At 45.7% G+C, this 13340-nt stretch overlaps 2 protein-coding genes across 5 annotated transcripts in view; both read right to left on the bottom strand.

Moving 5' to 3' along the window:
• Positions 1-13340, bottom strand: part of LOC136577168 (histone H1-like) — a 205214-nt gene that overhangs the window by 55309 nt on the left and 136565 nt on the right. The gene's annotated exons all lie outside the window — the stretch shown is intronic.
• Positions 1-13340, bottom strand: part of LOC136577671 (NACHT, LRR and PYD domains-containing protein 1b allele 3-like) — an 83272-nt gene that overhangs the window by 21061 nt on the left and 48871 nt on the right. For all 3 annotated transcript variants that reach the window (XM_066577581.1, XM_066577582.1, XM_066577584.1), the window contains exon 4: positions 8883-9169. In XM_066577581.1, coding sequence (XP_066433678.1) covers positions 8883-9169 — 287 coding nt within the window. The remainder of the gene's footprint in view (positions 1-8882; positions 9170-13340) is intronic.

The raw sequence follows: 13340 nt of genomic DNA, 5'->3' as shown, positions 1-13340 counted from the left end.
AACAGTCTAAGACTTATCTAACTCCCATAGAGATAATCAAGGAGGGGGAAGGGGGAGACACATGCAGACAAGCTTATAAATTATACAAACAGATAGGCCTTAAGAAGGCGGGAACATTTAATTTTGAATTTTGGTCTCAGTATCATGATAAAAATTGGAAGGAGATACGAGACGCAGGTCTAGAGAAAGGCATGACAGCCATATTACATTATAGCAAAATGGCCAATGAGAAACACTGGGATTCTGAGCCCAGACCGGGGGGCATATTAGTCTATTGCCCCTTAGCGCGCCCTCCGGCAGGATCACTGGCTACGCCAATCAATCCATACCCTGCATTGCCACCAGTAGAAGAAGCGCCACCAACCTATCCTGCGGCAACAGCTCCGACTACAGTAGATAGAGAAACCACCAATAGAGGACCGGCCTGGGACTGCCCCAGGTGCGGCCAACAAAACGCCTGCCCTAGAGAGACGTGTTTTGTCTGTGGGTCCCCCGGCCCCGTGGCCAGTGCATTTATCCTGTCACCTTTGGTATCACCAAAGGTAAGAGCATAAGCACCCACCCTGTAGTACGCACAGCAACATCAGGAGCTGATGGGGCTGAAGGTGCAGACTCATCGGACACAGCCCAAGCGCCAACGCCTGCGCGGTCCGTCACCAAAGACATGCAGACGGTTACCTCTTGGCGTCCCTGGTTGGTAACAGATCAGATGGCCTTATGTCAACAACTACCGGACCCCGAAACCGAACCAGCGGCTTTTTATCGCAAACTAGAGATAATAGAGAAAAATTATACCGCTGCATGGGCTGATTTAGAGACGTTAGCACGCATTAAATTACCCGAGGGACTATATAGTACTGTGTGCGCAGCCTGTCGACTGAATAACCCGCCTGCCTCCCTGTACACAGAGGAAAGCGGCAAGGAGTTCCTACGGAAACTCTATAGATGGACAGAAGCTCAGAACAGGGAAAGACAGACTGCATTGACAACTTGTAGGAGAGAAAAGAACGAGACGATTGACTGTTACTACGGACGACTAGAGACAAAGGCCCGCGATATGAATTTGCATAATTGTCCTTCAGAAGTATATGAGACCATAATGACTGAAGCCTTTATGCAGGGCATCGGGCCATCAATCGCGGACAAAGTTAAAGCCTGTACTCCTGACTGGCGTCAAGCCAAATCTAGAGACTTGTATAAAAAGGCAGTAGGGTTTGCTGTGGACGAGAAGCGCCCCAGTGTGGCGGTTATGTACTATAGCAACCAAGGTGGGAAGATTCAGATGAATGACAGACCTCCGCGTGAGACCCACAAGTGTTATAACTGTGGGAAACCCGGACACCTGGCCCGGGATTGCAGAGCTCCTAGGAGACCGAGACAACAGCAACAAAACAATGAAAGTCAGCAGGATGGGGGACAAGCTGCACCCGCCGTCCCGCAAGGCGGAGGCAGCTATGTTAATTATCAATGAAGTCCTGGCAATCCTGCCCCCATAGCCCTGGTGAGTGCTGAAGATAGGGGGACTCAAATTTTTCAGCAACTAGAAATAGGGGGGGAGGAGGTGCCTTTCTTAATAGATACTGGTGCAACCAAATCTTGTATTAGTCGTAAAACGGTCCGCGACCTTAACCTTTCCCTATCTGATACGATCCAGGTGGCATTTGGTATTTCGTGCGATCCCACACCAATGAGAGAGACAGAGCCCATGGAAATCTGTTTTCAGGGGTCACGAGTCCTCACTCGCTTCCTGGTGTCCCCCGCTGGGGATTGCATTATGGGAACCAATGTGATGGGACCCCTGGGGTGCTGCATTCAGCTCCACTCTTCGGGTGAGGCTCATGTCAGCACCTCCGCGGCCGACCACCAAGTATTCTGTCTCATGGCAGCAGACTTGGTCACTCCGCCTCCTTCTTGTACTGTCTATATGTTGACACAGGAAGACGAATATGTTCTCTCGGCAGTCAAGGAGATCCTATGGGCAAAAGGGAAGACAGACCTGGGCTGTCTTCGTGTACCCCCGGTTATGGTATACCTCAAAGATGGAGAAAAAGCCCCCATGATCCGCCAGTATCCTCTTGCCATGGCACAGGAAGATGCAATAGCCTCCACTATCACGGAACTATGTGCCCTAAATGCGCTAAAACCTTGCGTCTCACCCGCTAACACGCCACTCTTCCCAGTAAAAAAGAAAAGAAAGAAGGGCGAACCAGACACCTACCGTATGGTTCACGATTTAAGGGAAATTAACAAAGTAACTGTTAGTACTTTGTTATCAACTGTACCTTCCGGAACTTGCTGGTATACAGTGGTGGACCTTGCTAACGCCTTCTTTTCAGTTCCATTGCACCCTGACTGCCAATATCTGTTTGCATTCACGTTCCGAGAAAAACAGTATTGTTGGACCATCCTACCTCAAGGGGCGCAAAATAGCCCCAACCAGTTTACCAGATGAATGATGTTAGTGCTTGATGCTTGGGCCGCCCCGCCCGGAGTGGCCCTCCTACAGTATGTCGATGACCTACTGCTCTGTGCACCAGACAGATCTATCTGCATAAAGGCTTCCCTGAGCCTCCTTTGTTTTCTTGCAGACAGTGGGTGTAAAGCCAGTAAAGACAAACTACAGTTCTGCAAATCTCATGTTGTGTTTCTTGGTCACTGCCTAGGTCCTGGTACAAAACACCTCACACCAGAACGTACCAAGGTGGTGGAGGACATGCCCCTCCCTACCTCCCATGCTCAGTTGCGGACGTTTCTGGGGTTAGTTTCATATTGTCGGCCATGGATCCGCTCTGCCTCCATGACCATGCAGCCTCTGCATGACTGCCTGGGTTCTAAGCCGTGTGCTTTGACTCCGGAAGCTGAATCAGCCTTCCATCAGCTGAAAATACAGATCACCAGTGCTCCGGCACTGGGCCTGCTAGACTATGATAAACCATTTCAAATGTTTGTGACTGTGACGGCGGGACATGCTACTGCCGTCCTCACACAAGAGCATGCTGACAAAAAGCGCCCTGTAGCATACTACAGTGCACATCTTGACGCAGTAGCCAGAGGTTCACCCTCCTGTGTAAGAGCAGTTCTGGCAGTACAAGCACTACTTGAAAAAAGCCTCTGAGATGGTCTTAGACTACCCCCTCGTAGTCCTCACCCCTCATGATGTACATGGAATTCTGACACAGGTAAGCCGTAGACATCTGTTCTTTGCTAGACAGATCAAAATGGAACTTGTAGTACACTCTTCATCCAACGTCTCATTTCAACGTTGCACCACTTTGAATCCGGCCACCTTATTACCATTAGGTGACACTGATTCAAATGGGGGAGTAAGTACAGGGGATCAGCTTTTTGCAAATTCTCTGACGAACAAGGAGGAGGCCTTTGACGCAGAACACCAGCATGATTGTGCAGCGCTCATGGAGCAGGCGACAGCTGGGTTCACACATGTCACTGACAAACCCCTCCTAAACCCCCACCTTGAAATGTTTGTGGATGGATCTAGATACCTGAATGAGAAGGGCAGTTTTGTCATGGGTTATGCTGTGGTCACTCTGCACGAGGTACTGATAAGTAAACCACTGCCTCCACATATGTCAGCACAGGAGGCCGAGTTGTGCGCTTTGACTGAAGCCTGTAAACTAGCCGAGGGTGTAACTGCCAACATCTACACAGATTCCAGGTATGCGTTTGGTGTGGCACACGACTATGGGCCTATTTGGCGCACACGGAGCTTCCTTACAGCTCAAGGCAAGCCGATAAAGAATAGTGAAGTTGTAAGTGCATTGATGAAGACTATCATGTTGCCAGAACAGGTGGCCATAGTGAAGGTTAAGGCACACACCCAGGGTCAGTCCATGGAGAGTAAGGGCAACGAGAAGGCCGATAGAGCAGCAAAAGCTGCAGCCCTACTGGACAGAAGGGACCATGTGTGCGACAAGGTAATGACGCGGTCGGCCCCACACCCGGATACGGAGATGGGAATCTCCAAGAAGGGTGTGGACACACTGACGGGGACTACTTCTCCGACCAATGTGGTACTTAAACCTACCAGGATGGAGGAGGAGGGATGGGCCCTAGCAGGAGGAAAGAAGGTAGAGAACGTTTGGATGATGGGAAATAGAGCATGTTTACCGGCCTCTGCCTACCCCACTCTGGCGTCACTGGCCCATGGAAAGGTACATGCCTCGCGCAATGCTATGGTTTCAATGGTAGACAAGGTTTGGTATGCCCCAGATTTGACAGGATGGCAAAAGCATATGTCAAGGCATGTGAAGTATGTGTGCTACACAATCCTGGTCAGGTGGTGAAAACCCCTCGGAAATGCTCACCCCGACCATTGTACCCCTTTCAGAGACTGCAGATAGATTATATCCAGCTGCCCAAATCAGGAAGGTATGAGTACGTGCTTGTATGCGTGGACCTCTTTTCCGGGTTGCCTGAGGCATATCCGGTGGGCAGGGCCACTGCACGAGCCACTGCACAAAAACTGGTGTCAGAGTTGGTATGTAGATTCGGGGTCCCAGAGACCATTGAAAGTGATAGAGGTACTCATTTTACTGGTCATGTAATGCAAGAAGTTATGTCAGCATTAGGAGTGGAACAAGCCTTCCATACTCCCTACCATCCGCAGAGTTCGGGAAAAGTAGAAAGACTTAATGGCACATTGAAACTTAAGATACAAAAAGCCATGGCAGAAACTGGGAAATCATGGCCAGAGTGTCTCCCGATGGCTCTTTATTCTGTACGCACCACCCCCAATCGAAAGACAGGTCTCTCCCCATATGAGGTACTATTTGGCTCCGTGCCGAGACTAGGCCTGTACCATCCGCAGGCCCTGCAGCAGGGGTGTGATAAGGTTACTGAATATGTACAAGAACTATGTCGTAAACTGAGAGTAACACACGATCTAGTGTTTTCCTCAATTCCAGACCCTGACAATCTAGAAGGAACTCACTCCCTGCAACCTGGAGATTGGGTGGTCGTGAAAAAGCACGTAAGAAAAGCCCTGGAACCAAGGTTCGACGGACCATACCAAGTCCTGCTGACAACACCTACTTCAGTAAAGGTGGAAGGAAGAGGTACTTGGATACACGCTTCCCACTGCAAGAAAGTTCCTGAACCAGAGGAAAAGTAATGGGTGGGCTTCCGGCGTTGTTTGAGTGGGGGATATTGGGAATTTTGACTTTGACATCTGCTTTTGAGGAGGTCCAGCCTGGACCCGGACATGACAATTCTTTTCAAACCTTGGTGGACGGACTGGGTCCTTCACAGGCCAAGAACTGTTGAATCTGCACGCACTCGCCGGTAACTGGCACTAGCCTACCTTATTTGGCCATCCCGGTCCCACCTGCAGAAGTAGTTGCATGGGAACGGAACATGACTATGGCCAATAATGAAACAAGAAATAAGGACAGATGGAACACCACTATGGCTATCCCAATCACCGGGTGGACAACCCCCCCCTGGTGGCAGGGTAACTTAACCGGAAATAGTAAGAACATACGTGCGCTGGTAAATCAAGGGAACAAGTGGGTGGTCCGGAACCAAACTAGGGGAGTTAACTTAGGTAAGATACCGCAGGAGGGTCTTAAAGTAAGCTTTAGTGTGAACATTACGGGAGAAGCTTCAGGTATGAGTGCCAGCTATACCCTCAACACAATATTGCATGACCCTCAGTGGAATTACACAACACAGGAAGCAAATAACACCTACATGACACGATTCTCCCTGGTAGTACGGAGCTTACTTCTACAAAATTCTCAGATTTATAGATTGCCCGATCAAATGTATTGGGCTTGCGGTGAAGGAGCATATAAATGGCTCCCTAGCGGCATAAATGCCACATGTATATTAGTCAGACTTACACCAGCCACCTTCATCCTAGACAACCCAGACATGAGAGCTTTTCCCAAACACACAATGTATAAGAGAAAGGCAGATAACACACCTAGAAAAAGTGGTAGACCATATGTAGTACAAATGGGACAAACAAATGCCTTCTTTAGCGTATTATTTGTGTATCCCATGCTGATGCAAACCTATGATAAACTAGTGGAAGCCACCGATTACCTAGACGACCAAATATGGGATATTTTCGGAATCCTAAACACCACTTTAGCAGTACAAAACCAACTCATCGTAGTAACCAACCAGCACACCGTAGTTTTGGATTATCTCACAGCCTCCCAAGGAGGCATGTGCCAGATAATCGGTCCTACCTCTTGCCGTTATATAAACAACGAAGGTATAATGGAAGTTAGGAGAAAATTAGAAGACATACAACAGCTAAGGAAAGATTATGATAAACATAATTCAGAAAGCAGGGATGCATGGTGGGGAAATACCTTTAGTATCCTCAACCCAGCTAATTGGTTCTCGGGTTTAGGAGGTTGGTTCATGGGAATTTTACAAAGTATAATACAAGTAGTAATGATAATCTTATGTGTTTATGTTGCAATAAACATAATAATTTCGTGCGTAGCTAGATGTACTGAAAGCCGATTTTCTGCACCTATTTAAATGTCATGACACCCTAGATGGACATAGAGTGCACCATTCCTACCTGGGGATCCGGCTGGAGTCGGCACCAACGGGTGACAGTACCAGGAGAAAATGGTGGCTCTGATGTCCAAATGGGGGATTATGTGAAGGGTTAATCTTGTTTCTAAGTGACATAATATAAGGAAAAATAAGGATAAATAGAACAATGAAGACATTAACTTAGATGTTGCTTTTTAGTCTGGACCTTGCTCCAAGGACATTGTGTTAAGACACAAGGCGCCAGATAAGGACTAAAACTTATGCTTTGTAGTGCCAGGAACTAGGATTTTAAGATAAGAAGTCAACAGACAAGCTAAGCTATGTTAACAGAGAGAACACACAATTATTATAGAACTATTGTCTAATGCACCAGCAATCTCCTGACTTGGGTAAATTTTGTGTATTTGAGCTTTGAGACTATTTGGTAGATGTCAATAAGTCCTAAGTAGTTTCACCTTTATACCAGTAAGCGACAAGTAGTTTCACCTTTGTAACACTAATCTTTGTACCAGGCAACATTTGGATACGCCTCCTTCTTCCTGTATAAGAATTGGCAATGTTCACAATAAAGTAGAATTCATTTAGAGTCACTATGCTGTGTGTGTGTAGTGGGTTCTTATGGTTCTCCGAGTACTCGCTATAACTTTCCTTTGAATTTGGACTCAGGCAACATCAGCACTGGTCTCCGTTGAAGACCCCCAACAGTTTCTAAATGCAGTAATAGACTGACGACAGACTTATACGTAAATTCATACAAATCAAGTGAGAAATATTAAAATTTAATTTTTCCCCAAATGTTTCCTTTTAAAGACAGCTTTTTTTTTGGGGGGGGGGGGGCAGAGCACATAAAAAGTGAGGCATACACCACAAAATTGACACGCCTGTTTCTCCAGTGCTCAAAAATCTGCCCATTGTGGCCATAATACTATGTGGGGACACATTGTAGGACCCAAAATGAAATATACACTAACCCTAGATGGATAATAACGTGATGCCCTAATGTATAATGGAACCTGTAAATATTCTGTAGCACACTAAAGTATATATCTATCTATATATATAGATATATAATGTATAATGCCCTAATGTACAAAAATGTAAACTAACGCTAGACGGACAATAAAGTGATGCCCTAACGTGATTTGTAAATATACTGTAACACACTAAAGTAATATTAGTTTAGTGACCTGAGGAGAGAAGGGGCAGAGTGAAGCTGCCTGTCACATATTTATTAAACATTTCTGATTGTGACCACCATGATTGGTTCTCATGGTGATCACATTTGTGCAGAGACACATGATTGGTCCCGATCGTTACCGCAACTATAGTGTATCAAAGCAAGTCTCTGACAGCTCGAGCACAGCCACACAGGAACGCACGCACACTAATGTGCGCATGTCTGAGGTTTAAATGCCTGCCGTAATTTTATTATCAGCTGGGCTTTAAGCCCGGGACTGAGCACCGTATATTTACCACACACGGTCCTTATTAGATTAAAGAGACACGACACCCATCCTGACCCACATCACAGGCCTCTCACAAACTAAGTCTGAAGCCTGCTGCGCACTGATGAGGGGCAAACACCTAAAATCATCTGTGTGTGCATGGTTTTCTGGCTTGGATTTCTATTCCAAATCATTGTTAAGACTTGTTAAAAAGTCACTTTGATTTGCAGGAATGTTACCATCCAATAGGTGGCGCTGAAGAGGTATTTTTCCATCTTCCTTATTTGCATAGAAATCGTGGCAACATGAGCAACACGCACACATGTGCAAAGTGCTGCTGGAGATGCAGAGGATGGAAATGGCTTAACAAGGGGTGGCATCTGATGCCCTCTACCACAGCCGTGTGTGTGTGACACACGTGCGTACCACAGCCGTGTGTATGTGTAACACGCGCGCGTACCACAGCCTTGTGTGTGAGCTCTGTCTAGTTCTTGGCCTCCCTGGTGCACCCAGATACGAACTAATTTGGACCTTAAGACTTGAAAGGTTATGTGGCCGTGCAGCGGTCCTTAACACCCTTGGCTCAGAGAGTGAATTACTAGTTGAGGTATATAGATGACGACCTGGCCAGGGAGTATTACCGAAGCCAAGAATTTCTCTGAGTCTCTCAATGTGAACAACTGGGGTCTAACATTAACGCCAGACATCATTGAGATATCCATGAAAAAAATCTTTAAAAGTGGACAAAGTCTCACTGCAGGTGCTGGCACCCTCGGACACTGATTTAGCTTTGGGCTACTCCTGAGGGCTCTCTAAGGGGTCCAATGCTTTTCACCTCCCTGTATTGGGTGTTTTTTCCCCCCATATTCTGCATTATACGTACAATTACTCCAGTTTTACCTTCAAGCTGGGTATGCCAGCAGGAAGCAGGTAGAGGTGAATCCTGTACTCCATAATATCATCCTGCCCTGGACAGACGACCCGGAAGTATATAAGAACCTTCCCATTAATTGGATACGACTTCTTTCTTCTCCAAATTGATGTATATTGTTTCCCAATAGCACCAACATAGCAAAATGTGGGCTTTTCCAGTACGATATACGAAGGTTCAATTCTAGTTGGGGTTTTCAAGATAATTTTCCCATTTTTGAAGTGACCAAATTTAATCATTGATTGGTCTCTAAAACCTGTAAGGAAGAAATGAAGCAAAATATTATACAAGTATTCAGCTAGATGCTCATTAATAGTTTCATCTTTCAGATATAGTCAGGAATCTTCCTAGTCCCCTGGGCTGCAGCCTGTGTGCTCCTTGCTGTGCTGCCTGTTCACATGTTTCTTCTTGCAAGGAGCATTTCTTCATTACAGGGCAGTGCAAAAGATCTACACAGGATCCGCTCACCTTGTATAAAGCAAGAAGTGTGCAGACCGGTGGATTACAGTAAGGTCTGCCGGAACTTTAGGTTGGATTACGGCAATGTAACCTAAACGTTTCCCAAGATCGCAGGCAACTGTCACAAATAGTGTGGGTAATGTCATGTAACTTAGACCTTTGTACAACCTAGAACTGGCTAACTGCATTGCATTACTTACTCTGCACTGATCCTCAGCTATACTATACTCCAGAGCTGCATTCACTTCTGCTGGTGGAGTCACTGTGTACATACATTATTTATTCTGCACTGATCCTCAGTTACATCCTGTATTGACTCCAGAGGTGCACTCACTATTCTGCTGGTAGAGTCACTGTGCACATACATTACTTATCCTGTACTGATCCTGAGTTACATCCTGTATTATACTCCAGAGCTGCACTCACTATTCTGCTGGTGGAGTCACTGTGTACATACATTACTTATCCTGTACTGATCCTCAGTTACATCCTGTATTGACTCCAGAGGTGCACTCACTATTCTGCTGGTAGAGTCACTGTGCACATACATTACTTATCCTGTACTGATCCTGAGTTACATCCTGTATTATACTCCAGAGCTGCACTCACTAGTATGCTGGTGGAGTCACTGTGTACACACATTACTTATCCTGTACTGATCCTGAGTTACATCCTGTATTATACTCCAGAGCTGCACTCACTATTATGCTGGTGCAGTCACGGTGCACATACATTACTCATCTTGTACTGATCCTGAGTTACATCCTGCATTGTACTGCAGAGCTGCACTCACTATTCTGCTGGTGGAGTCACTGTGTACATACATTACTTATCCTGTACTGAACCTTGGTTACATCCTGTATTATACTGCAGAGCTGCACTCACTATTATGCTGGTGGAGTCACTGTGCACATACATTACTTATCTTGTACTGATCCTGGGTTACATCCTGTATTATACTCCAGAGCTGCACTCACTATTCTGCTGGTGGAGTCACTCTGTGCATACATTACTTATCCTGTAGTGCTACTCATCCTGATTTACCAGGCAATAAAATTTGCCTGATTTTAGCTAAATCAAATTGGATTAAATCTGGATTTTTGCCGGAAATTGCGGGAATATCGAATATCCGATAATGCCTGCTGCAGAGGTCAGTGTGTAGCCAATCAGCAGCCAGGGCACCTTGCTGATGCCACCAAATGTGTCCTTCATCTTGCATATGGGCAGAGTTTCATTAGACGCCTATATAACATGACCTAGCCATACATAATATAGACACAGTGTAACCAGCGGACATTTTACAGTTTTACAGAGGACAGAGAAGCTGCATCATGTTTATATGTCTTTACTTGCCGATATACCTGGCTTCACCCGAGTTAACTTGGTATAGATGAAATCGTGGTTACTTTAGAGAAACGGAGAAATAAAATATGTATACACATAGTGGAGCGTTACATTCTCCTCAGACTGCATGTACCGATGTCCTTCTGCAGAATGTGCCACCCCTCCCACTCTCTTCACTTTTTACTCTTAAAGGTAATGCCCCTTTGATTCAAATTTACCCTCCGACTGGAGGTTGCACCCCTTCTTAGCCTTAATGCTCCATCCCTGCAATCCATGGCTGCTTTCTTATGTACTGTACAGCCTTTCAGTATATGCACACAGAGGCCAGTTATATTCTCCTCAGTATATACACAGAGGTCAGTTTTATCATGCTCAATGTATTTACACAGAGGTCAGTTATATTTTCCTCAGTATATGCACATAGAGGTCAGTTAGAATCTTCTGAGCATATATACATATAGAGGTGAGGTAGATTCTCCTCAGTATATACAGATAGAGGTGACGTAGATTCTCCTCAGTATATACACAGAGGTGACGTAGATTCTCCTCAGTATATACACATAGAAGTGAAGTATATTCTCCTCAGTATATACACTGTAACAGGGTAAGAGGAATGGTCTGGAGTGGAAGGTATGAGTTTATTAGCCTCTGTGAGGTAGTCCGGTCCTCTTCCACTCCAGGCCAGATCTTATCACCTGTCCAGCCTGCAATTTAAGGAGACAGGTGGAAGGCAGAGGGGAATGTGCCTGGGAGATACAGGCTGGAGTTGCTCTGTGACTTGCAGTAAGAGCAAAGAGGCGCTGTGGACGAGGCGCTGCAAAGCTTTTAGCAGGACCCCTGGGGATACGCCTGCCCTTGGACCAGAGCCTGAGAGAGTGAAGGCATAAGGACCAGCAGCGCTCTGGACATCCACAGGTCTGTGCACCTCTAAGGACTTGTATGGTTTCCTCAGCTGAGGATTTACCTGCGTCACCTCCGGACTGAGGAGGGTTAATCCTGAACAGAGACTTTTGTGTTGCTATCATTTACTATTCATCTGGAGACCCAGTTATTTATGTTTCTGTTAAAGACTGTGTAAATAAACCAAACAAAACGAAAAGTGACGCTTTGGAGTGCTCTTTAACTCCCACTGTGCTACAACACACAGAGGTGAGGTAGATTTTCCTCAGTATATACACATAGAGGTGACGTTGATTCTCCTCAGTATATACACACAGAGGTGAGGTAGATTCTCCACAGTATATACACACAGAGGTGAGGTAGATTTTCCTCAGTATATACAAATAGAGGTGGGGTAGATTCTCCTTAGTATATACAAATAGAGGTGAGGTAGATTCTCTTCAGTATATTCACACAGTGGTGAAGTAGATTCTCCTCAGTATATACACAGAGAGGTGAGGTAGATTCTTCTCAGTATATGCACACAGAGTTCAGTTATATTCTCCTCAGTATATACACACAGAGGTGAGGTATATTCTCCTCAGTATATACACACAGAGGTGAGGTAGATTCTCCCCAGTATATACACATAGAGGTGAGGTAGATTCTCATTAGTATATACACACAGAGGTCAGTTATATTCTCCTCAGTATATACACAGAGAGGTGAGGTAGATTCTCCCCAGTATATACACATAGAGGTGAGGTAGATTCTCCTCAGTATATACACATAGAAGTGAAGTATATTCTCCTCAGTATATACACTGTAACAGGGTAAGAGGAATGGTCTGGAGTGGAAGGTATGAGTTTATTAGCCTCTGTGAGGTAGTCCGGTCCTCTTCCACTCCAGGCCAGATCTTATCACCTGTCCAGCCTGCCATTTAAGGAGACAGGTGGAAGGCAGAGGGGAGTGTGCCTGGGAGATACAGGCTGGAGTTGCTCTGTGACTTGCAGTAAGAGCAAAGAGGCGCTGTGGACGAGGCGCTGCAAAGCTTTTAGCAGGACCCCTGGGGATACGCCTGCCCTTGGACCAGAGCCTGAGAGAGTGAAGGCATAAGGACCAGCAGCGCTCTGGACATCCACAGGTCTGTGCACCTCTAAGGACTTGTATGGTTTCCTCAGCTGAGGATTTACCTGCGTCACCTCCGGACTGAGGAGGGTTAATCCTGAACAGAGACTTTTGTGTTGCTATCATTTACTATTCATCTGGAGACCCAGTTATTTATGTTTCTGTTAAAGACTGTGTAAATAAACCAAACAAAACGAAAAGTGACGCTTTGGAGTGCTCTTTAACTCCCACTGTGCTACAACACACAGAGGTGAGGTAGATTTTCCTCAGTATATACACATAGAGGTGACGTTGATTCTCCTCAGTATATACACACAGAGGTGAGGTAGATTCTCCACAGTATATACACACAGAGGTGAGGTAGATTTTCCTCAGTATATACAAATAGAGGTGGGGTAGATTCTCCTTAGTATATACAAATAGAGGTGAGGTAGATTCTCTTCAATATATTCACACAGTGGTGAAGTAGATTCTCCTCAGTATATACACAGAGAGGTGAGGTAGATTCTTCTCAGTATATGCACACAGAGTTCAGTTATATTCTCCTCAGTATATACACACAGAGGTGAGGTATATTCTCCTCAGTATATACACACAGAGGTGAGGTAGATTCTCCC

Source organism: Eleutherodactylus coqui, chromosome 8 (assembly GCF_035609145.1).
Source record: "Eleutherodactylus coqui strain aEleCoq1 chromosome 8, aEleCoq1.hap1, whole genome shotgun sequence".
In the NCBI taxonomy this organism is placed as follows: Eukaryota; Metazoa; Chordata; class Amphibia; order Anura; family Eleutherodactylidae; genus Eleutherodactylus; species Eleutherodactylus coqui.
This window is presented reverse-complemented; position numbering and strand designations above follow the sequence as displayed.